The 25,670-nt window shown below is 41.6% G+C and overlaps 2 protein-coding genes across 2 annotated transcripts; one reads left to right on the forward strand and one right to left on the reverse strand.

Annotated features, from left to right (window-relative positions):
- Positions 1-178: 178 nt before the first annotated feature.
- On the reverse strand, positions 179-3,830 carry sdf2 (stromal cell-derived factor 2). Its single transcript, XM_034206463.1, has 3 exons — positions 3,544-3,830; positions 2,331-2,527; positions 179-1,329 (listed from the first exon to the last, which is right to left on the reverse strand). The coding sequence occupies exons 1-3, from the start codon at positions 3,725-3,727 to the stop codon at positions 1,030-1,032; spliced, it is 681 nt and encodes a 226-aa protein (XP_034062354.1). The 5' UTR covers positions 3,728-3,830; the 3' UTR covers positions 179-1,029.
- Positions 3,831-4,687: 857 nt separating this feature from the next.
- supt6h (SPT6 homolog, histone chaperone and transcription elongation factor) lies at positions 4,688-25,279 on the forward strand. The gene is made up of 37 exons (XM_034206656.1): positions 4,688-4,834; positions 7,163-7,282; positions 7,368-7,532; positions 8,639-8,715; positions 8,803-8,983; positions 9,118-9,199; positions 9,425-9,683; positions 9,904-10,005; positions 10,163-10,276; positions 10,376-10,465; positions 11,299-11,441; positions 11,600-11,745; positions 11,861-11,971; positions 12,409-12,689; positions 12,780-12,934; positions 13,388-13,583; positions 13,715-13,854; positions 14,702-14,819; positions 14,912-14,988; positions 15,098-15,233; positions 15,403-15,540; positions 16,973-17,140; positions 17,239-17,366; positions 17,492-17,699; positions 17,858-18,005; positions 18,209-18,351; positions 18,450-18,590; positions 19,418-19,613; positions 19,776-19,921; positions 19,998-20,090; positions 20,220-20,327; positions 20,454-20,578; positions 21,145-21,257; positions 21,344-21,421; positions 21,517-21,695; positions 22,498-22,769; positions 23,454-25,279. Exons 2-37 carry the CDS (start codon positions 7,174-7,176, stop codon positions 23,644-23,646), a joined length of 5,259 nt encoding a protein of 1,752 aa, XP_034062547.1. The 5' UTR covers positions 4,688-4,834; positions 7,163-7,173; the 3' UTR covers positions 23,647-25,279.
- Positions 25,280-25,670: the final 391 nt, after the last annotated feature.

A 25,670-nucleotide genomic window follows, 5' to 3' on the forward strand; every position in this document is an offset into this window, starting at 1 on the left:
TACTGCTTTTATCTAATTATTATATAATTACATCAGGAAAGCAGTTATCAGGAGTCATTGATGACATCAGTGATTAGTTTCAAGCTATCCTGCAGAAAGGGGCACCTGTGAAAAGTCACTGTGATGGTCGCTAAATGAAAAAGAAGACGACAATTCAATAAAGATGTCACTCGAATACTTAAATGCATACAAATCATTTAATATTAGGTATTCATTGCATGACTGTTGATCTAACACATTCAGAGTTGATCTAACACATCCACTGCAGAGACAGCATGACATGGTTATTCTCACACAGCAAACTGATCAAAATCATATTTTTTTTAAAAACACCTTAACAGATTAATCTGCGTACACTCATGTAAGTTGGTGTTGGATCCTTCATACGCAACACTGAATCTGACTTAAAGGGGGGGAAAGTTATTTATCCTGGTAACACTGCTTATAAATTGTTTGAGTGGAATATGACTAACAAATACCTTAAAAAACACAAAAAATGCTTGTTTCCAAAAGCTATAAAAAGGATAAAGGCACAAGTGTAACAATGTAACAAAGTCTTCCAAAACACAACACTCACTTGATGACTTTATTCTACTTATCTGCAAAACCCTCCTGCCTTCTGAGTTGCATTGTGTTTTCTGATGGCAAGTTTCTAACAATAAATAACAGCTAAGAGGACGTAAAGCCTCACAAAGATTAGTCTTTGTACGGTTTTCATACTTTTATGTCTTCTTGTCCCTGTTAAGGCAAACTATTATTCTATTAAAGTTTTGAGGGTAGCTGATGGATCTTGGAGGATCCAAGTAGTGTTTCCTAAAACATGTAAGAGAGAGGTATGGATTGATCATGTGAAGTCATTGTAACCTGTTCCATGTAAAGACTTTGGCAAAATCGCCTGGAAATATGAAAGTCAAAGTTGATGGGAGGGATAAATTAGATAAGTTGTAACATGTGTTATTCGGGACAGAGATAGGATAACGATGGTAAACAGATGGGACGATAGGAAGGGAGAAATAAGAAAAGTGAAGCTCAGAACTCTGTGTGGAGGTGGCTGTAGTCCCGGCTGCCCGTGGGGATCTCGCTGGGCTTCATGAAGACGCCCTCCATGGCCTTCCACAGGCTGTGCTGGCTGGGGTCTGCCATGGCGTGAACTTCCCTCTGACCGTTGATCGGCCGTCCGTACTGCTCCCCCGTCACTGACAGAAATGCATCGGTGGGTTTGTGACGGAAGCGGACGGCCTCCTCTCGCTTCCACACAGATCCCCCACACTGAACCGTCCACTCGTCCAGGTGGTCCCCCTCCCCGTCGTCCCCAAACGCACTCACCTCCTGTGGACGGGTGAGAGAAACATTATTTAAAAAGTAAAATTAGAGAAGGTAATGTACCTTGTTTTGTGATAGCTTTTTGGGTCCGTTTTACTATCTCTCCACTTTCCAGACATAAGTGGTGTAGGATAAATATATATCGATGTCATGTTAATAATACAGCGCTTCTTAAATAATGTTCTGTTCTAATTGTGTCTCCCTCGCCTAAAGCCAACATTTTCTTAATGTGTAAACCTTGTACAGTTATGTTCACAGACTTTTTCTCCACCAACACACTTTGAGTGTATTTTAATACAGCCATAAATAATAAATGTGTTTATAATCTTTGACCTTGCTTTAAATTTCTCCTGCTGCTAAACTGGAACCATCTGCTGACTTCAATTGTCTACAGTATGAACAATGTTCGACTTAGACTCTCAGTATGAACTAAGTATGCCATGCCATTTTAGAATTGTTTGTTATTGTTAGACATGTTGATACTGTTCATAACAATCTAAATCTTCCTTTTCAAAAACTGAAAATATACAGGTCTGTGCAGTATAAAAATGTCTAACAATAACAAGCATTTCTCAAATGGCACGGTAGACACCTTTCAAGCCTGTAACACTTTGGCTTGATAGTGTTTTTACACTTCCTTAATTTTGGAGAGGTTTTTTCAGGCCCGCGGCTGTTTTCCCACAGAGTTTGGTGCGTTTCCTGAAGTGTAAAAGCTGCTGTCAGCTCAGATCAACCTCAACATTTTTTCTAGGGTTCCCTAAATGTGACCATTTTGCAACAGACTTTGTGTTAGTAATGCAATGAGCTGCAGTGAGTGGCTTTAACTTTGCATGACACTAATACATTCTAAATATTTTAGTATTATATTAACATTTACACAAAAAGCTTGAATAAGGCTCTACTACATTTTGGACATTGACATAAATGCGCCAATCTCTGCAGGTTGTTATATCATGATGATTCATAGAAAACTAACCCTCTCCCCATGTACTTTTCACCCCACCCACCTGGTTGGAGGACAGCGGGGAGGCGAAGTAGTGGCTGTGGAGGTTACGGCCTGTGTTGACATGGGTGAGACGGATATCTTGCCCACACTTGACCGGGGTGCCCCGATGGCACAAGGTGTCCAATGTCCCACGGACACTCCAGTAGCTGTTACTGTCCTCTATCGTCATCACCCCTGTTACAGACTGCTGCCCGCTACCTGTCTCACACACACAGAAGAGCACACGGTGAGCAGAGAAACTCCAACCAGATACAGAACCAGGGATGTTGAAAGAAACAGCAAATGTGATTTATCAAGGAAGATCAAGATTGTCGAAAAATACAACTACTAATTGTATTTGCGGTGTGAAGGTCAGTTTAACCCCCACCAAGTTGAAATGATGATTGTTGCTTTAGGTCTGACTTTGAAACCAAGGACTCACAGCAGGTTGGCAGCAGATCAAGTGGTTCACTTTGAGGGCTTTAGCCTAGAATAACAACTATTTATTTGAAGAAATAAGATTGACGTTTGACAACCACCTTAGATTTGTAATATACATTTATGTGTATACTCGGGCTAATTTGTTACTAGGCTTTAAAGAAAAGGGTGTGGTTTTCATAAAGGAAATCCAAACGCTGATCTTGTTCATATACTGTCTTTAGTTGCCAGTTAATAGGTAATCATTTAATAGTGGTTTTATGTATCCAATATTGTATACAGTATGTGCCACAGTTGGAATTGACACGTAATAGAGTCAACATACATGATATATCAAATGAATGCTGTTAACCTTTGTATGAAGAAAAAGGTATTTTCTCATTTCCTTTCAACAAAACAATATAATAACAACAAATGGTAAAACAAATTATGTTTACATCATTATCCATGTAAGATTAGCAGATACGAAAAAGATGACATGATAATAACAGGTATAAATGGGGTCTTTATCTCCCTTAACTTAACATTTGATGTATCTTTGTGAATTTTAGGTAAATAAACGTGTTAACTATGCATTAAAGAGGTTTTAGGTTACACATCCTTTATATAAACACTGTGTGACTGTGAATAATACGTAATGGGGTTGATACATTGAGAGTTAACCTTTGTACACATCAGTAATTTCCAATTTTCTTTAAACATTCGCTTTGATTACATAGCAGGGCAATAGTAGATGATGTCAAAGTAGAGAAACACAATTTGTATTAATGTTTAACAATCCCAGTAAAAAAACTCACCGGAGCCGTAGCGTACGTCGTGCGAGTGAAGTCTCACATTGTGCTTTACATTTAACAGTTTAATGACAGATCCGCATGTTACAAAACTCAGCTCAGTGCCGAGGGACGGTCCAAATATACAGCATAGATATAATAAAAAGGTTGGTGAAGTGTGTCGAGAAACAGCACAATCTAAAATACCCATTCCTACAAAAAAAGATGCCTCTGAGGGAGATTTGTATTATTTTACGCTACGTCAGTGAAGAGGCAGTATGGCAACAAGAGGCTCGAGGACAGCGCCCCTAGCGGCTGGGAGGAGTCACTGCTAATACCTTACTGTGATATTTGTACTTGTTTTTGTTTAATTGGTATTTTGTGCAATATATTGATGATAAAGATGATGACACATCTTTATTTGTATAACACTTTTCATACACCAGGTGCAGCTCAAGGCGCTTTTAATATAGTATTTTATTTTACTGTAGTTAGTGTCCTACATATTAGACATATTTATTTCTAATTTAATTTAATTTCTTTAATATTGTTTTTTTAAATAGTTTTTACAATAGTATTATTTGTTGGTTCTTTCTTGTAAAAAAAACCTTACTGTTCTTCCTGTGTCTTTGTATGCATCATTTACAGCAAAGCAAATTCCTTCCATGTGTTAACCGACTGGGTAATGAATTTAAAACAAATTAAAACTACAAATAAGAAATTCCCCTTCAGGTCCAATCTTTTTGCATACAGTATAAACGCATACTATAACAATTCAAGGGACACAAGGAGGTCAAATAGGTTTAACAACAATACAATAAATAATGATCCCGCTTGGTAAAATAAAGGAAGACATAAGACAAAATGAATAAATAAAATAAAACGCATAAAATGAATAAGTAAATAAAACAATATTTATAAACTAATAAAATGAATAAATAAATAATAATAATAATAAAGATTAAAGCCACAATCAGCTGTGAGGGCACCGCACAGCTTATATCATTTTTTACATGGCTGGTTCATACAATACAAGTACAATTTGATATTAGAAACACTGGAAACACACTCCCACACAAAAATTATGTTGTGTAGTCTTTATAAGTTATTTAGCCTTGTGTAGAATCAAAGCGACCCAGCAGGGGGCGTCTCGTTTCCAGCGAACAGGATGGAAGTCCCCTCACTCATACCGGAATTGCCTTTCACGCCGCTCGTTGTCGGCCATTTTTTACAAGTACAAGCTCCCCGACACACAGAACACAACACACCCCCGTTATAACTGTAAATATTATCGGAGTACACCACCGCAGTGAGACGTGTAAGTCCAGTTTCTCCGTGGTAATGTTGATCTTTACATTGTGCTGCCTAGCTAACAATGGTTAACTAGCTAACGGGGATGCAGTTGGCTGTTGTTGTCGTTCCGGCTAATGCTAGGCTAACGTACTGATGTGCTAAAGCATAAACTAACGTTAGACTGCGAAGTTGGCTGAGATGGGCCTTGGTTAATTCCCACAGCTTGGAAATCGTCTCGGTTGCTGTTTTACTGTCAGTTTATATCTTGATGCATACACTATGGTTTCAACGTGTGCTAGCTAACAGTACTTGGTAAAAGGTTGCACGCAAGCTAACATGCATCATTAGCATCTGTGTTAGCCTAGTTGGTGGGTGCTAGCTCATAGGGATAATACCGTTAGCTAACGACATTGAACATTATTTCCAATACCAGATGAATGTTTGTCGACCGACCGCTCATCAGATGGCTAAGATTCGGTTACATTAGCTACAATCAGATAGAAAGAAAGGGGCTGATGTGCCTGGTTAGTGGTCTCCGTGGGAGTTCAGTGTGTGCGCAATGCGACATTGTTAGGTCTAGGGTTTCTTAAGGTCGCCAACTAAATGTAGTTTTCTTGTTACTGACTAACATTATGACAATGAGTTTAAAACCATAACCAGGTCAATTAGAAATACGAAAATAGAGTGTTAATTGACTGTAAATTGGTTTAACGTTGTTTGTCAATAACACCTCAAACATGTTTGCAAAACCCAATAATCCCGGGCTTTTTTGTATAGATGTTTACATAAATAAATCGCATATTCAGAAAACAATATAAAGTTTATGTGACACAAAACACAGATTATACATGGAACTGACGCGTATTGTTGATCTCTTCAGTACATATAAACTACCAAGCCCTTCATTTCAAATTCTGAAGGAGATACTAAAAATACAAAAAGGTGTAAGGATGAATTTGGTCACACCGAAACAATTAGGGCATTTTATCTAGGGGTGCACCGAATGGGAAATTCTTGGCCGAAACCGAAAATAGGAAACAGTTGGCCGAAAACCGAATGCCGAAAGGCCGAAAAATGATTAATAGAAATATATATATATATATAATGTATACATTTTTTACCAATGTTGTTCAGCTACCTGATTATGGAAATAGACATGATTATGGCAAAACTTAAATAATAATCACTATTATGGGTCCATAAAACATTTATTCAGCACTTTTGAATGCATACAGTACATTTATATATGTCATGTATTATTGCTAAAAAACATGATATCGCAGTCTTAGTGTCGCCAACTCGTTTCTAATATGCAAAGACAACAAATGCGTCTATGATGTATTTTCGATCAGACGAGATCTTTCTCCCGTCTGTGTGCGAGGGGGCGGGGCAGTTTACACACACGCAGCTGCTACATGCAGCGGAGCACACTGCGGAGATGGCGGAGAGAACGCGCTCCGAGGTGTGGTTAAACGTTACCCGTCTCGATGTGGAGAATACTTGTTACCATAAGTGCAATAAGAGTTTAGCATGTAAGCACGAGCAATTTGTCTAAACATTTAGCAAAAGTGCACCGCATGCAGACGGAGGAATGTACCGGGTTCGACCGTCTTTCTAGCAGCTCTGTAGCCCCATCCACGAGTAACGTTTCCTTTCAGGTGTTATGTATGCTAGCAGCAACACACAGAGTTAACTACATTATACAAACATGGGTTAATGATTAGAGGAAACTGAGTTATTTAGTTTGTTAAAATTTCAGCTATTCTGTTTACAGTTCTGTCATCAGATTATTTAATACGATTTGTTAAAGGCTCAGGGCAATCTCGATGACAAAGGTCAATGTTCCCCCCCCTGTGAGCCAGCCGCGAGCATGGTCGCCGCGTCTTTATTACGTCATCACAACAACACGTTAGGTTACCAACGTAAGCCTGTTCTGACATTCGGTGATATTTTTTCGGTGCTAAAACCCTTTCACCTTTTTAACCATTTTCGGCCGATAATTTTCGGTGGCCGAATATTCGGTGCATCCCTAATTTTATCATTTGGTGTAATGGTGCAGCTTTTATATCTTGCGTTTATTATATTTTTAATGTAATTGTTTAATGAAGAGCTGGAAGAACCTGTTGAACAATGTAAATGCAATATTGTCAGGCAGTGTGAAATACGATTTTTGTTCAATCTTGTAGCAGAAAGGAAATGGAATGATATGGGTTGAATTCACAATTGCAGCATAACGCATGAAGGCGAGTTGTGTTGGTGTGGCTTTTGTATTTGTGTCTGTCTAGTCTCGAAGAACAAATACTTGGATGAAGCTGAGAACATTTTCTAACAGCCTTTCTTGTACTGCTTCCAGGAACAGCCGTCATGTCGGACTTTATTGTCAGCGAGGCTGAGGAGTCGGAGGAGGAGGAGGAGGAGTTAGAAGAGAAAGACTTAAAACCTAAAAAGACCCAGCGGTTTGTGGAGGAAGATGGTAAGAATGAAATGGTTTAGTTCTTGGCATGTGTTTGAGGGGGGTTGAATGATTTGTTGACCACTTATATCTCATTACTTGACAGACGAGGAAGAAGAAGAGAACACAGAGGACCAGGATGAACGAGGAAATTTACGCGGACTCATTGATGATGCAGAAGAGGAGGAGGAGGAGCCGGCGCCACCAGCACCTGCAAGTGCAGCGGGGAGTGACTCAGAAGAAGAAGTGAAGCATCGACGGAAAAAGCGCAGTAAGTGAATTCGATATTTTAAAGAGATCCAGCCATGATACAGTGTGTTGTTGCATGTTAGGGTTAGTTTCAGGAAGTCACCTGGGACAAGCTGTATTGGATCTCTTCCAATTATTCCATGCATATTGACATTCTGCCCATTCCTATACCACCCTTCATAGCTCTTCTGCCTTTCTCTGTCCAGTTTTGATGGGTCACACACACAGAGGAAATCCTAGAAAATGTAAATCAAAAAGTACATCAGATATGACCATGTGTGATGCGTATTCGCCAACTGAGGTCTTTTAGTCAAGATGTCAACATAACGTCGTCTGTTTACCAGAGAGCCTTTATAATTAGATTTCTCCAGCTGTGAAATCCCAAATATTAAAATCATTTTGGAGACACAAACCCAGTTCTGAATTGATTTTGGATCGGGTCATTATTGTAATTTATTGTTTTTGTCTGGCAGAAATGTTACCAATTACCTCATATCAGTATCTCGACAGGAATGTCAGCAGTTTCATCCCAATATAATAGAGAAGTCATTGATTACGCTGTAAATACCAGATTTATGGCCATTCTGTAATACTGCAATTACATATAGTTAGTGTTATTAACAAGTTCTGGATAAGACCTTTTTACTGGACTTTTCTGAACAGTAAATCAAATCAAGTTTTATTTATATAGCACATTTTTAAAACGATTTTTGGTCGAGCCAAAGTGCTGTACATGCAATAAAAACACTTTGCGATAGCAAACAGAAGACAATAAATTACAACAGCAAATATAAAAATCAAACACAGGGAAATGTCAGGAGTCGTACTAGAAGGCCAGGGATAAGAAGTGAGTCTTTAGTGTCGATTTAAAAACCCTAGGGTCTGGGCCGACCTCACATGGAGGGGCAGAGTGTTCCAGAGCCTGGGGCCAGCTGCTGCGACGGCTCAGTGACCGACAGTAAAGTTTAAAGAAAGATTATACTTGTATTATAAAAACAAGCCATGTAAAAATGGAGAAAAGCTGTGCGGCGCTCTCACTTGTGGCTTCATGGTTGCAGCGTAAAGGATATGTATATATATATATATATATATATATATATATATAAACCCAATGATTTATACTTGCAGATCGTAGTGACGACTACCTGGATGACGATGATTTGGACCTGATTGAGGAAAACTTGGGTGTTAAAGTGAAAAGAAGGGTAAGAAGAATCTCATGACTTGTTTCTCTACAGTAATAGTCAAGTTAAAGCTAGCACTGCTGATGCTGTTCCTGTCTGGTTTCACAGAAGAAGAAATACGACCGTGTAAAAACACTCGATGATGATGAAGAAGATGACGACGAGAAGGACTTGATCGCGGATGAGATCTTTCATGGAGATGCAGAGGGCGATCTGGAGGAAGGGGAGGCCGTCGATGAGCCCCTCCACCAAGCAGATGACGAGGAAGAAGGAGAAGACGAGGAGTCGGGTAGGCCAGGAATTTTAGATCGGTCTTTAAATAACTAAAGAGCAGAGAAATAATAGTTACGTCAACTGAGTCGCACACTTGGTCTCTAAATATTGTGCTGTATAATTGATTTGTTTTCTAAATGTGTTCTGCAGATATAGACGATTTTATTGTGGATGATGACGGTCAACCCATCACCAAAAAGAGGGGCAAGAAGTTCTCAGGATACACAGATGCGTGAGTGTCAAAGATTATGCAACAAATCTATCATTCAAAAGGTTTATCGTTTGTGGGGCAATACGCTCCATTGCTATACTTCTATATCTGGTAGAGTCTAAATTGCATTATAATTGTTTACATAAACAATATTATTATTTTTGGTAACAACAATACAATAAGCACATAATGTTTGCTTTAAGTGAAACACATAATCACTCCACTGCGCTGCCCTTCCTGCCACAGAGCCCTCCAGGAGGCCCAGGAAATCTTCGGCGGAGACTTTGACTTTGCTGAATTTGACGCAGACGCATACGACCAGGGTGAGGAGGAGGAGGAGGAGGACCAGGATGAAGAAGCTTGGGACCGACCCAAGAAGCAGACAAAGAGGAGGCAAGGCAGGAAGAGCATCTTTGAGATCTACGAGCCCAGCGAGCTGGAAAGTAGTCACATGACCGACCAAGACAACGAGATCCGTAACACAGACATGCCGGAGAGGTTCCAGGTTTGTGTGTTTGTCGTCAGTGTTGTTGATGCTAACAGTGTTGTTGATGCTAACAGTTTTGATGCTCTATTGTAACGATCTCATCTGGACCATAAAGGATCATAGTGACTGCTTTCTCAGGTTTATTCATAATTAAGCCTTGTGGTCTTATTTATTTATACTGTGTTTTCCTGATGTTTGTCATGTGCCTGTTATCCTGACTCTCTTCTCCTTCTTATAGTTGCGATCCATCCCTGTTAAACCCGCTGAGGATGATGAGCTGGAAGAGGAAGCAGAGTGGATCTTCAGACATGGATTCTCCACTCTAACTATCTCCATGCAGGTACGCCCTTTGCCTCCACACTCAGGAAAAATATGCACACAGAATGCAAAAGATTGGATTTCCACTCATGATACCGTGTTAGATTCCCCTTCAGCACGATACACCATTCTATTTTCCTTGCTTCTAAAAAGGATCTGTTTTTTTGTGCCCTGAATAGGAGAGCACAGATTATCTGGACAGGGGGACGACTACAAACTTCAGCAGGAAGGGCCCCAGCACAATTGCCAAGATCAAAGAGGCCCTCAACTTCATGAGGAATCAACAATTTGAGGTACAGTGAGCCATCATTTTGTTTAGCATTTCTTTAAAAAACAATAACATAAGTATTTTGAGAAAGAATGCCAAATACAAATTGTTTTCTTTTTTCCAGGTCCCATTCATAGCTTTCTACAGGAAAGAATATGTGGAGCCAGAACTAAACATAAACGACCTGTGGAAGGTTTGGCAGTGGGATGAAAAGGTACAGTTTGATTATTGCTTATGGAAAGACATTGTTGTGAGTAAGGATGAAAGGGTGGATATTCTGTGTGCTCAGCCAATCTTGATCCAGGGGGTCCGCAGGGTCTTAAAAAGTATTAAAAGTTGATAAATCAATTTAGCGAAAATGAAGGCTATTAAAAAGTATTAAACGGCATTTTCTAAGTTTGCGTCCAAATGGTTGTAAGATACTGTATATAGTCAATGCAGAGGTCGCGTTAACCGAATATTTTCCGTCTATGACGGATTTTTTTTAACAATGACGGACAAATCTGAAAGCTGTCCGTCATTTTGAAAGATTAGAACAAACTCGGAACAGCACCAAAGTTTCCCCGCAGCGAGGCTCCGGTGTTATGCCGTGTTATGCATGCCCTCCAAAAAGGAAATTATACCGTTTCCAAACCTAACTGTGCCGTACAAATCATTGAAATGTCTGTGAGTTTTGGCTTTACGCTGTACACGCTCCCGCGAGGTGCAGCAGCCATGCATAACACGGCGCATGTGAACTGTCCCTCCCCCCCCCCGTTGACAGTTCACGAGCATGCTTTCTTCCCCCCCCCCCCTCCCTCGTCAGAGTTGTGTAAAGGCCGACGGGTAATTCTGGATTTCCTGTCTGTCAAAATGACGGGCAGCGAAAAAGTCTAGCGCAACCTCTGAGTCAATGTGAGGTAAAGTGTGTCGCCAATGTAACCGGTTAAGACTAGAAGTGGCGATGAGGTCTTAAAACATTACATTTGACTTCAGGATTCCTGCATATACCCTGCTATCAATGCTCTGCACTTCTGGTTTCTTGACTTCTACATTTTCCTCCACCAGTGGACTCAGCTGAAGAACCGGAAGCAGAACTTGACCCGTCTGTTCCAGAAGATGCAGGCCTACCAGTTTGAGCAGATCTCAGCTGACCCTGACAAACCTTTGGCTGACGGCGTCCGTCCTTTGGACATCTCCGACCTGGAGAGGTACGCCTCGATGGTTGATGCTCAGAAAGATCATCTCTTATGCATTCTATTTCTTTGTGACTGCACTAATCTATGAATATTTGTGATGGAGTTTATACTGTGATCAACAATAAAGAGCCTTTTCTGTCACAATCAAACCTAATTTATTCTTTCTATAGATTGAAAGATGTGCAGACTCTTGAAGAGCTGGGGGATGTTTACAACCACTTTCTGCTCTACTACGGCCGAGACATCCCCAAGATGCAGAACACTGTAAAGACCAGTAAGAAGAGGCTCAAGAAGATCAAAGAAGTGAACGAGGATGGTAAGATGGACGCTTCTGAATTTACTAAATGATTTGAAACTGTTCAGTTCTATGGTGTGTTTGCCCTGTTGTTCCAATGTTCTTAATGACTGATTATTATTGTCCGCCTCCTCAGGTGAAGAAGAGGAATTGGAGGTAGAAGAAGAAGAAGAAGAACAGAAAGGACCTGACCTCAAGCTGGCGTCTCGTAGAGATATGTACAGCATCTGTCAGAGCGTAGGACTGGGTTAGTCTCCTTTTTTTACCTACCACATATACTGTGTATTAGGGCTGTGCAATTAATTGTATTTTAATCTCCATTACGATTTTGGCTTGCAACAATTACGAAAACAACGTAATCAAAATAAAACGATTAATTTTATTTTAAAAATTGTGTTTTTTTTTTAAATTGTTTTTTCAGTTGAATTATCCTTAAAGTTCAGGGTAATCAACTGTTAAAAACATACTGTTCACATTTTTTTTTCAATAAATGGAAGTTTTCAAAGTAAATGATAATCGTTTTTAATAATCGTGATATCAATTATTGACCCAAAATAATCGTGATTATGATTTTTGCCATAATCGCTCAGCCCTACTGTGTATAATAGGGGTGTCTTGGTGTAGCGGCATTCCCGATATTGATAATTTGAAGTAACTCATTTTTCAATTTCTTCCTTACGGCAGATGGCTTGGCTAAAAAGTTTGGGTTAACTCCAGAGCAGTTTGGAGAGAATTTGCGTGACAGTTACCAACGTCACGAGACGGAGCAGTTCCCGGCCGAGCCCGTGGAGCTGGCCAAAGACTACGTGTGCAGTCAGTTCAGCTCTCCTGAGGCCGTGCTGGAAGGAACCAGGTACATGGTGGCCATGCAGATCGCCCGTGAACCTCTGGTCAGACATGTCCTCCGACAGACCTTTCAAGAGAGGGCCAAGATCAACATCAAGCCCACAAAGAAGGGGAAAAAGGTTTGGACACACTTAATCTCACGGATGTTACCATCTAACAGAAATGATTCTGACTCTTAACCTGCCTTGCCCTTTGCTTTCTTCCTCTAGGAGATAGACGAGGCTCATTTTGCCTACTCCTTCAAGTATCTTAAGAACAAGGCTGTAAAAGAGCTGAATGGGGATCAGTTCTTGAAGATGGGCCTGGCAGAGGAAGAGGGGCTGCTTACCATTAATATCTGCATTGACCTTTTAGGAGTCAAAGGGTAAGCACAGTGACAAAACTGAGAAATATCTGCATGTTTTGCAAAGGTTCGCCTACTCAATTCAGATATTTGTAAATACATGATTACAGGCTACAAGGATTACGGAGGATCCCCACTCAAATGTTGATAGTTTTTAGCCAGATGGAAGAAATGATAAATAACCAAACATCCCTAGGTCTTATAGCTCTTATCAGTTCTCTTTTTCATTCACATTCCTTCGCCTTAGGATATTTACAAAGCACAGGATCTGATGTGATGAACTGCTTTTGCAGCGCCTGTAAAGCTTGTCTGTTGAATGAAAGTAGAGTTGATAAGTAGGTCCCTGGAGTCTGATTTATTTTTAAGCTGCAGCTTATGTTTATCTCCTTGTCAGTAGAGCAAGCATGGGGCTTTGGAATTATGACTTATTTAAGGCGCTGCTTCTGACTGCGTCTTCCCTCTGCTTATCCTCAGCTTCGCCGGGGAACAGACTTACTTTGACGAGATCAAACAGTTCTACTACAGAGATGAGTTCAGTCACCAGGTGCAGGAGTGGAACAGGCAGCGAACTCTTGCCATAGAGAGAGCCCTCACTCAGTTCCTCTACCCTCAGATGGCCAAGGAGCTCAAGAGCAAACTGATCACTGAGGCCAAGGAGAGCATTGTCCGGGTAATGCCTCACTATATCTGTCCCGTTGTATCAGTATTGTATAAATATATATGAAATTATAGAGCAACATTGTTTAAAAATGTATGTTTGATGAGTGTGTTTTTATGAACCCTCTGTGTTTCTCCTCACAGTCCTGCTGCCGTCGGTTGTACAACTGGCTGAAAGTGGCTCCTTACCGACCAGATCAGCAGGTTGAGGAAGACGATGATCTGATGGATGAGAGTCAGGGCAAAGGCATTCGGGTGCTGGGAGTAGCATATGCGCCCAGCAGGTATTTGCTCTACAGTATTGTCTGTATTTGTCAGTTGCTACCCTTTTTGTTATGAAAGTAAAGGTTACCTCTGCGCACTAGGGCTGTCCCGAATACCATTTTTCGGGCTCCGGATGGTCGGTAGTAATCAGCAGCGAATATTCGGCCCGTGTGGGGTGCGTAGTAATCAGCAGTGAACTGCTTCAACACGTGTATTTCGGTTTATTCACGGCATTCATTTTGTTATTCTACAGTATTGTTGTTTTATAGTTATTTGTTAATGTAACCCAAGTTGTGTTCTTTGAATTTGAAAAGGATATTGCATTGTTTGTTACTTTCGTTGCAGTTGTATATGTCTTAAGTGTAATTTGGCTAGGCTTCCTATTTTGGATGGACATGCTTTTATTTTGAAGGAGAGTTAGCGCTGTTGACAGGAAGTTGTTGTTGCTATGGAAACAACGTGGAGATTAACGGAGAAAAATCATATCTACATATAAAGACGGAGAAAGTAAACGATAACGTTTATGGTTAAGTGTTAGCACCCCCCGAAGAGGCACAAGCTCTTACGTTGATATTGGAGTTTTCAATCAATTCAATTTGGCAGCCGAATACGCCTATCCGAATAACGAAATTGAAACCTGAATAGTACTCCAACGAACGAATATTCGGATATTCGGGTACAGCCCTCCTGCGCACTTACTCAAGGGGCTCACTCATAAGTTAGTGAAAGTGACTAAGTGTGCAGGCTTTACACAGTCTAAACGGATACAATGACTTACTTTAAATTAACAACAAAGCAATGTTTACTGCATTTAAGACATACTTATTTGACAAAACCGTTTCTGACTTACCCACTTTGCTCCAACAGAGACACACCTGTGTTCTGTGCTCTGATCAACGGGGAAGGGGAGGTGGCCGACTTCCTGCGTCTGCCCTACTTCATGAAGAGGAGGAACGCCTTTAGGGAGGATGAGAGAGAGAAGAAGGTACCAGCTGAGAACAGTTAATAGTCAACAGTTGCTTTTTGTTAAGGGATGCATCTTTGAGATGATCTCTCACATGTGTGTGTTATCTTCAGGCCCACGACATCGAAACTCTCAAAAAGTTTCTATCTGGGAAGAAACCTCATGTTGTGGCTGTCGCTGGGGAAAACAGGTAACATTAGTTAGTTTTTTTTAATGTGCTGAAAAGCTACATGTAAACAACATTTCCAAGTTATAATTGAGTTGCGGTTGTAACACTAAAACCCTGCCTTGTGTTGCAGAGATGCTCAAATGATCATGGAGGACATCAAGAGGGCCATCAGCGAGCTGGAACAAGAGTCCTCTGTCCCCGCTGTGGGAGTGGAGCTCGTTGACAATGAGTTGGCCACGCTGTACATGAACAGCAAGAAGTCTGAGGTAAACACTCAACACCTCACTGTAGTGTCTTTATCACACACTGGCTCTGAAACATGGGGTTTCATTCTTCACTATGGCGAGTAACCACAGCAAGTTCACACTAACTGGTGGATTGAAGACATGGCCCAAAGCTCACCTCGTCCTGATCCTCTGCTTTCTCTCTGTGCAGGTTGACTTTAGGGATTACCCCCCCTTGCTGCGACAGGCTGTGTCAATAGCCAGGAAGATCCAGGACCCCCTGATAGAGTACGCTCAGGTTTGCAGCACTGATGATGATATTCTCTGCCTCAAACTCCACCCGCTGCAGGTGAGACTGACATTGATGAAATTGTGGTATTTGTGTGCTATTATATCTATCTATATATTGTGCTTTATATTTAGTTTGTATTGTTTCTTCCAAAAGTGTTACAGCCATAATCACACCATTTCCTTCTTAACAGTCTAGTTTAAATATATCAGTGTGTGTCACTATGTTAAGAAAAATGGAATTGTGATGTTTGCCTTGTTCGTCTTTTGTTTGCTTTCTGGACATTTGGTAATAGGTCATGACAGTTTGTTTTGTTTTTATTTGTATCAATAAATATGATCAAAAGATGTACTACTGAGCAAGCTACCTGGAACTTTGACCTGCTGCCAAGATAAAGTGATGAACACATTAAAGCATAAATAATTATAATACCATAATATAACATTATATTATTCTGAAATTGCCAATGAGAACATTTTGTGTGTTTTAATGATTATACCCGCTCTTATACTACTATAACAATGCAGGACTTCCTTTAAACAGAGTATCTCTACACTGTGGTTTGAGTGTTTTTACTAAAGTCAAATATATGAGTACTTCCTCAACTACTACCCATTCTCCAAACTCTAGAACATCAGCAACATCTATTAAAACCAGATGCTGTAAACATACGGTTTGATTCTACAGCTACTTATGGCGCATTTCTACTGCAGCGGGTAGCCTCGTTTAAGCGTCCTTAATCGTCCTCAAGCGGCCAGGCCAGTTTTTGGTGACCTTTCCATATAGCGTAGCACCGGCGAGCGGGTACTTTTTCCCTCTTTTTCCGGACCCATAAAATCGTGGTTCTATCAGACCAGGGCCAGGGCTGAACTAGTGACGTCAACACTCTCGACTGCTGATTGGTCAGAGAGAATCATCGCAAGATCGTGCGCGAGATCATCCCTAGCGTCGCATATATATCTAGAAGCAAGCTTGCAGCATTTTTATACACAGCATTTTTATAAACAGCATTTTGTAAACGGAGGAGCTACAAAAATGGCAACGTCAAAGAAAAGCACACCGTGGTCGACCGAGGAGGTGACGACGTTCCTACATCTCATTGGGGATGATAAAATCCAGCGGGAGCTCGACGGAACTACTCGAAATGTGAAAGTTTTCCAGGATGTCTCTGCACAGATGTCCGAACGCGGATTTTCGAGGACTTTCCTGCAGTGTAGGGAAAAACTGAAAAAGATGAAGAGTGAATATCGCCAAGTAAAGGACAACAACAACACGAGTGGTGCGGGTAGTGGCCCCGCATACACTGCGTTGCTACCCCAGGTCCTAAACTGTAATGGAAATGCGCCACGGCCTCGGACGGCCAGCGAGACAGCCCAACGAGGCCTGAGCGAGGACGCTTAGGGACGCTTAAACGGGGCTACCCCGCTGCAGTGGAAATGCGCCATTACAAAGCCACTTTCTGAAACTGTCTTTTTCTGTCTTTCTTTCTCAGGAACAAGTGGTGAAGGAAGATTTGCTCTGTGCTCTTTACTTTGAATTCATTAACCGTGTGAATGAGGTCGGAGTGGATGTGAACAAGTGCATCGCCCACCCTCACACCCAGAGCCTGGTGCAGTTTGTCTGTGGTCTGGGGCCGAGGAAGGGCTCCCAGCTGCTGAAGGTACGTTTTTGTGATGCTCTCATTCATTGTGTCGTATATTAATGTACAGCGCTGTTTTCCCTAACCTGATCATCTTCATGGTCCTTGTATCTTCGCAGATTCTGAAGCAGAACAACACCCGTCTGGAAAACCGAACCCAGCTGGTCACAATGAGTCACATGGGACCCAAGGTGTTCATCAACTGTGCTGGTTTCATCAAGATCGACACGGCGTCGCTCGGAGACAGGTTGGCTTCTTTTTCAGGAGTCTTTTACTGAGATTATTATACCGATATCAGGAAAGGCTGTGAATCTACCTATGAGCCCGTTGTGAGGTTGTTCTAAATGATTTCTTCTATCAAACCTTCCACAGTACGGACTCCTACATCGAGGTCCTGGATGGGTCTCGTGTTCACCCTGAGACGTACGAGTGGGCTCGTAAGATGGCCGTGGACGCTCTCGAGTACGATGAATCGGCAGAAGATGCCAACCCAGCCGGAGCTCTGGAGGAGATCTTGGAAAACCCAGAGCGTCTCAAAGATCTGGACCTGGACGCCTTCGCTGAAGAGCTTGAGAGACAGGTCTGTGTGGCTTTTACCCCGTCAATATTAAGTTATAAATAGAAAAGAAACAAGATGAGAGCTTCACACAAATAAATAATAACAGCTGTATACATGTAATCACTATGTATGCCTTTCACCTACAAAAATATATGACATCATTCTTTTTTCTCCTGTAGGGTTATGGCAACAAGGGCATTACTCTGTATGATATCCGTGCAGAGCTGAGCTGCAGGTACAAAGATCTGAGAGTCGCCTACAGGGTCCCCAACACTGAGGAGGTCTTCAACCTGCTCACCAAGGACACCCCAGAGACTTTTTATATTGGTAATACACACCACACTGAAAGCCATTTATATCATGAATTAAATGTCACAAAAGATGAAAAAGACATTATATTCCTAACTATAAACACTCAGGCGAAGAACTCAGTGCCTAACACAGGACTTTTATAAAAGGAGTGATGTTGCTATGTGGCTGTAGAATTGCCATCGGCCTGTGGTTGATGTTTTGCCTCCTTTTTCTTTCAGGTAAGCTGATCACCAGTATAGTAACTGGTATCGCTCACCGGCGGCCTCAGGGAGAGAGCTACGACCAGGCCATCAGAAACGACTCCACCGGGCTGTGGCAGTGTCCTTTCTGCCAGCAGGACAACTTCCCCGAACTCAGCGAGGTACCAGGCACAGGAGTGTTTCTTCTTTTGAGCAGTTAATGTTACAAACAGCTGAGAGTCTGGCATCTAAACATCATCTTCTTATGTCCCCGCTTCAGGTTTGGAATCACTTTGACAGCGGTTCGTGTCCAGGTCAGGCCATCGGGGTGCGGTCCAGATTAGATAACGGCGTCCAGGGGTTCATTCCCACCAAGTTCCTCAGTGACAAAACGGTCAAACACCCCGAGGAGAGGGTCAAGGTGAGGCGTTGTTGTTATTTGGTGTGCTTTGCTGATGCTTCAAACTATATTTCCGTATTTTTTTTAAATAAATTCCCCCCAAGAAAATGTATATATTGCTTATAAGCCGCTTTCACACCAAGTACTTTGCCGTACTTAGTTCCCAGCACTTAGTACCCCCATGGAACTAAGAGCCGGTCGTGTTGACACCGGAATAAGTTCCCTGAGGGAAGATAACGCAAATGAAGCCGCTGACGTCACTTCTTCTTCTTCTGCTTTGGGTTTACTGGCAGGCCGCAAACAACTTCACGGCGTATACTGCCACCCGAAGTCCCCGGAGTTAGGGACTGGCTTCAGTAGAAGCTGCTGGGACCCCCAGCTGCTTCGACTGAAGCCTTCCGAGTAAATCGCCAGAATGACGACACCTCCTCATCTCCACCGCTCCCATGTTTTCTTTGTGTTGCCATAAGTTAGGCTCTCTGCGTTTGTGCGCGGGGCTAATGCTAATAATGCTATTGCGAGCAAATACAATGGCGGCTTCAAAAAACTTTTTCGAGTTTTACGGGGCGTGGTTTGCAATCCGCCCAGCCAATCAGACATAGGAACTTTTTTCTCCCCAGGAAAGTACCTGCTCTCTAGCAGGGACTGAAAAGGGGGGATAAGTTCTCTTTTTGGTGTGAACGCAAAATCCCAGGAACTATCGGAACTAAACCGGAAAAGTACTCCAGTTTGAAAGCGCCTATAGTTATCAGTTGGTGCCTGGCTATTTCTGTCCTTCCTGTCTTGTTTCCATCTATCGTCGCACATATATAAAACTGAATGGCTCCCCTTCCCTTCTCCTCCTTCAGGTGGGTATGACGGTTCACTGCCGCATCATGAAAATTGACATTGAGAAATTCAGCGTGGACCTCACATGCCGCACCTCCGATCTGATGGACAAGGCCAATGAGTGGAAGCTTCCCAAGGACAGCTACTATGACTTTGACAAAGAGACTGAAGACCAAAAACAGGAAGAGGACCTCAAAAAGAAACAACAGCGAACACGTGAGTATAATAACAGAATTAGTCAAAGTTGTTTGAATCAAAACGGCTAATAAAACGCTGCGTTTTGGTTGCTGTTTTCTCGTATTACAACTTGTTTACCCAACAACATTTACATCCACACCTCTCCCCTTATACGATTGTGCTTTTCCTCTGTCTCTGCAGCATATATAAAGCGTGTGATCGCCCATCCCAACTTCCACAATATCAGTTTCAACCAGGCAGAGAAAATGATGGAGACCCTGGACCAAGGAGACCTGATCATCAGACCCAGCAGCAAGGGGGAGAACCACCTCACGGTCACCTGGAAGGTAGGAGAGGAAGGAACACAAAAGGTGTCGGAAAACAACATGATCCGGGCTGACTGTGTGATGTGTTTTTTTTTAGGTGGCTGATGGCATCTACCAGCATGTGGATGTGAGGGAAGAAGGCAAAGAGAACGCATTCAGCTTAGGACACACTCTCTGGATCAACTCTGAGGTAAGAGTTTTTCTCCACTCATTTTTTTTGGCCTTCTCTTGTGCTTCATAATGGAACCTTATACACTGCGGGACATATGTGTTGTTGTGGTTGCTGCATGTTTTTTAAAGTATATTGCATTCTCTGCAGGAGTTTGAAGATTTGGATGAAATCAGTGCTCGGTACATTCAACCAATGGCGTCATTTGCCCGAGATCTCCTGGGGCATAAGTACTTTCAGGAATTGGGGAGCAAGGATGTATGTTATATACTGATTTACTTTTATATCATTTCAACTGTTCATAACACGAACAACTCAATTTAGTTAGCATGTTATTGCCATAAGTTGCACCTCTTATATCTTCTTTTTCTCTCTCTCCAATAGAAAATGGAGGAGTTGTTGGTCAAGACAAAGAGGGAGAAGCCTACTTTTATTCCATACTTTCTATCGGTATGTAAAGAGCTCCCGGGGAAATTCATCCTGGGCTACCAGCCTCGAGGAAAACCAAGGTGAGCCGATTATACTATATTTAGGTTTTCTGATTATACCCTGTATGAAGCCATGAGTAGAACATGTTGAATAAACAAGCTGTACTGATTTCAACATTATTCATTTTTTTAAATAACTTTTTTTGGATGTTGCTTCCTTTTTCTCAAAGCAGCATAACCTGACAATAACATCAAAGAAATTGTAAATGATATCTCAACCGATAGGCCCATAACTACTACATAAGCTCTAATCTAAATCTTTAATAAAGGGTTCCTAAACAGTATGAAAAGATATAGAGTTTGCACTTTTTTCAAGGTCTGGATAAGTATAAAATAAAAAAATTTTTAAAAAAGTGTTTAAAGACTAATGATCTGATTTTGTTCTCTAAATATAAAATTCTGGAAAAAGATGATGAAACAAGCGGTGTATTCTTTAATGCCGTTTTGAAATGTCATGTTGTTGAAAGCAAGGCGTTGAAAGTATGGCGTGCGACATTTAAAAAAAAAAAGATACTACTTTGATGAACAACAAGGTTTCCATACTAGGAGAACTAAAGGTCAACATGCTATCTGTTCCTCCTGTCCAGGGTTGAGTATGTGACCATCACCCCGGATGGCTTCCGGTACCGCTCACAGGTTTTCCCCACAGTGAACGGGTTATTCCGCTGGTTTAAGGACCATTACCAAGAGCCTGTGCCAGGTATGGAAGCACTCCTCCTAATGTGTATTGTACCACAAATAAAGGATGTAGTTGGTTCCTATCTAACGTTTTCTTCTCCATCAAAGGCGTCACTCCCAGCAACAGCAGTCGAACAAGGACTCCTGCGTCCCTGAACGCCACCCCAGCAAATATCAACATCGCAGGTGAGTCCCGCTCTTCTCCACACACACACAGATATTCAGCATGAGTGGAGTTGTAGGACATTTAACCATCTCCTCATTTATTCCCTTCTCCCTAGACTTGACGCGAGCTGTCAACTCCCTCCCACGCAACATGACCTCTCAGATGTTCAATGCCATCGCCGCGGTTACAGGCCAGAACCAGAACCCCAACACCACCCCCGCTCAGTGGGGCTCCAGCCAGTACGGATACGGTGGCAGCACAGGGGGAGGAGGGGGGAGCTCCTCTGCGTACCATGTGAGTGCAGCTGCTAATATTCAACTACTGTGGAAGCAAACAAGCTGTTTCAGGGATTTCAATGAATGGATACATAAGGACTTGCTGTTATGGTTAAGGGAGAATTAGTAAAAATACAGTTCAGAAAACACCAAACCATCTGTTAAATAAAACATTTTTTTAATTTTGATTTGATTTATTTAGAACGTGTAAAACAATAATACAAATAATAATTATGAACTGAAACAAGATAATTATGCTACTGTACGCACTTAAGCAGTGTCAAATTGATAAACAAAAATATAATTGATTTACAAATTCTATATAATCAAATGATCTACCTAATTACATAATCCGAAAAGGGGTGGGAAGGAGTTTACACTTTAATCCCATCCCTTCTCCCAAAAACTAAATTATTAATATTTTCTTCTTTTATCTTTATTTTTGTATTTTGTATTACATCTAATTACCTGATTCAAATCCATATGAGCAAGTTAAATACCAATATCATGTTTGAGAAAGCATTTGAAACTTCAACTGAATTTACATGACATGTTTTTCTTGACTGATTTCTAAGAAAATTCTTGAAATAAATTAAATACATGTACATTTTATTGCATTCTATTTCAATGTAAATTACTGCTTTATATTATTTTGTCTTGTTTTTTTGTAAGTTATTATGGTGTTCTTAAAATAGTTCGCTATCTGTGTTTTTTAAATTTTTGTTTTACTTTTATGTGTGCACCACGACACCAAGTCAAATTCCTCGTACGTGTCAACCTACCTGGTAGTAAACCTGATTCCCGCTCTCTCTCCTATGCAGGTGTTTGCTACCCCTCAGCAGCCCATAGCGACACCCCTGATGACGCCCAGCTACTCGTACACCACCCCCAGCCAGCAGGCTCTGGGCACGCCGCAGTACACCAACACCACCCCCCAGTCCTCACACTCCCACGGGAGCCTTCCACTCGGGAGCCACGTGTCACAACCAAGCCACCACAGCAGTCAACACAGCAACCCGTCCGGCACACCCACATCCTCCACCTCATCCAGAGGACGCACGCCACAGCAGCAGCAGCAGCCGCCGCCGCCAAAGTGAGTAGAAAAAAAACAGACAATCGAAATATAAGAATGTGTATTTAAGAGAAGATAAGATAGGACTTTATTTATCCCGAAGGAAATTGTTGTGCCAGAGTTACAAAAATACAATGAACACAGGAGCATAATAAGGAAACTACTCTAACAGTGCAGTAAAAAGAGCAATTCAATAACTACAAGACACATAGACGGTCAAATCATTAATGTAAAAACAACTTTATTTATTTATGTATTTGTTTATTCCACACATGGCAGTTATTTTTTAAAGAGTGCAAAACATGTACTCTTTACAAAACATGTACACTTATACTGTTTTTTTTTTTTTTTTAAATCTTATTTGACCTGCCCCTTATCTTACTTTTACATTTACTATGGCTTTTTCTTTGCTAGTCCCAACTTATTGTCTCATATTAAAATGAACCCAGCTACAGGAGATGTACAGAAATGTTGGTGTGATCTGCATCTGATTTTCCCTTTACCTCCAAGTTGAATTGTGTCAATGTCCATTTTGCATTCTCCAACTCAAATCAACCCGTTACTGGAACAGTTCAATCAATGAGTCGTTGTTTTTCTGACACTAGATGGTGCTAGACCTTTATTCTGATTGATTTTAAGGCTAAGCAGCAGCCTCGCTCTCTGTCTTTTACTAAAACCCCTCCCTCTCTCCTCTCCCTCTCGCAGGCCCAGCGGCAGCAACGCCTCCGCAGTGGACTGGGGCAAGATGGCGGAGCAGTGGCTGAAGGAGAAAGAGGCGGAGGGGCGGAAGAAGACCCCGAGGATGACGCCCCGCCCGTCCCCCAGCCCCATGATCGAGAGCACGCCCATGTCCATCGCCGGAGACGCCACACCCCTGCTGGACGAAATGGACCGATAGGACACGGAGGGGGGCGTCGCTACCCGCACCCCTGCCCAACTCCATCCTTTGTACTGCTTCTTCATCTGGATAACCCTCAAACTGTTCTCCACAACCCATCAGCCCTGTCCATTCACCTCTCCCCCTCCTCATATTGTAGATGTTGTTTGTAAAGTCTGCCATCATGGTTAATCTCATCTCCTTCCTCCTCCCCCTCCCCCATCTCCTCCCAGATGTTCCCCTCCTGACCTCCAGCCGTCTCCTCTGGCTGCTTAGTATTCTGTACAGTCAGAGTAACACTGTATACGTTACTCATAAAGTCAGCACAATGGCAAAAAAAGAAGCTTGAAATATCAGACAGCAGTTACACATAGGATATGGACCTACACAGACAATGTCACACAAGCTGCCCTACCTTCTTTACTTCAGCGATTGCTTTTAGTTTAATCTATGAATGGTTTTGACAGAGGCGCACAGTCTCATCTTCAAAAACCCACTTTTCCTCTATAAATGGTTAGTGGATTTTTGCGAGCAGTTGCCAAAAGAGCGCTTTGCCAAGCCAATCAGGACATTTAATTTTTGTATGGAATGCGTCACAATGAATAAAAACAGTTTTTTTCTGTTTGAATCTCAAGCCTCCGCTCTTCACATCTGTTAAAACAAACACACCTGTGACCACAAACACACATACACTGCGAATGTGAGTGTTGAGGCTGATTTAAAAATCTAAATCAAGGAGAAACTCATGTCAGCTGAGTTTATCTCAAACATGAAATACTGTCTGTCTCCATCACATGCTGTATTCTGATCGACTGCCTATGTGTTCGGCTCCTGTAGATAGCCTCTATTGTATTGTTGACTCCTATTGACACTAACAACATGCACCTTTGGAGGTAACTGTGGTTGTTGAGAGGACTTCTATGTGAGAAAGTGAAGAAACAGTCATTTATTAAACAATTGATTTTTAGTAACAAGTGGAAGTCAGTATCATGTCTGTGTCAGAACGTCATTCTTTAAGTTGGCTCCAATTTGAATCCCTTGGGTTTTTAATGTTTAGTGAGTATTTCACGTTTGACACTGGGGTTTGAAGTGTGCCACCACGCCGGATGTGATACATTTCTGCTGTAATTCACTCAGCAGTAAAAATGAAGATGCTTCAGTGGATGAAATGTCTCTCAGCGTATTGGCTACCATCGCACTGACTTGCCACTGCGTGTATATCTCTTTCTGTGTATAATAATCAGAAGTGCACGCAGCTATTTCAGTAAAAGAAATATATTGTCGTTAAAAAAACAAACATTGAATCTCTCGTGGTCGTCGTGCGAAAGTTTTTCTCTGCATCCTCTTGACTTATGCATTTTAATGTCTTCTTGCTGTGCCTCTGCCACAGTACAGGCAGCGCTGGTATTCAATGGTGTGCTTCATATTGCTGTGTGCCGAGTATAAAGGTCCCAGAATATGCATTTTGTGTTAAGTAATTATGGTTTTCGAGTACTTGTTTTTTTACGTCTCCCGCCAGATTAAGATACTGCAACTTTCTCAGCAAGGCTGTGATTGGTTCCTGGTAGTTCGTTAGAGAGGAGGAATGATGTCTTTGGCACTGCTGATGACCTTTTCTACCTGTGATCCCTTTAATAAAAGTGTTCATATTAAACCCTGAGTCTTGCCTATGCTACTTTCGGGAAAACACTTAGTCTGGTCATGTGATGTACATCTTTGTGTGTGTGGAAATGTGATTAGCTGGGAACAGAATGTGACACATTTTACGAAACATTACCGTTCGTTCGGCTATTTAGCTTTTCTACTTCAACAAAAACACAAAACGGTGATAGAACCAATTTATTTAAAGTCATAATCCATGAGCTGTAATTAAAGACTTTCCAGATAAGAACAAATGCATTCTGATAAAACTGAGCGAGCAAATCAATTAACTTCAGATGCAACTTCCTGTTTGCTTGCATTTATGAAAACAATCCCTCCATTTTCAAGATCATGAGAACCCTTATGTCAGAGGAGAGAGATGCGTTGTGGGTATGACTGCGGTC

Source organism: Gymnodraco acuticeps, unplaced genomic scaffold (assembly GCF_902827175.1).
Source record: "Gymnodraco acuticeps unplaced genomic scaffold, fGymAcu1.1, whole genome shotgun sequence".
Lineage (NCBI taxonomy): Eukaryota > Metazoa > Chordata > Actinopteri > Perciformes > Bathydraconidae > Gymnodraco > Gymnodraco acuticeps.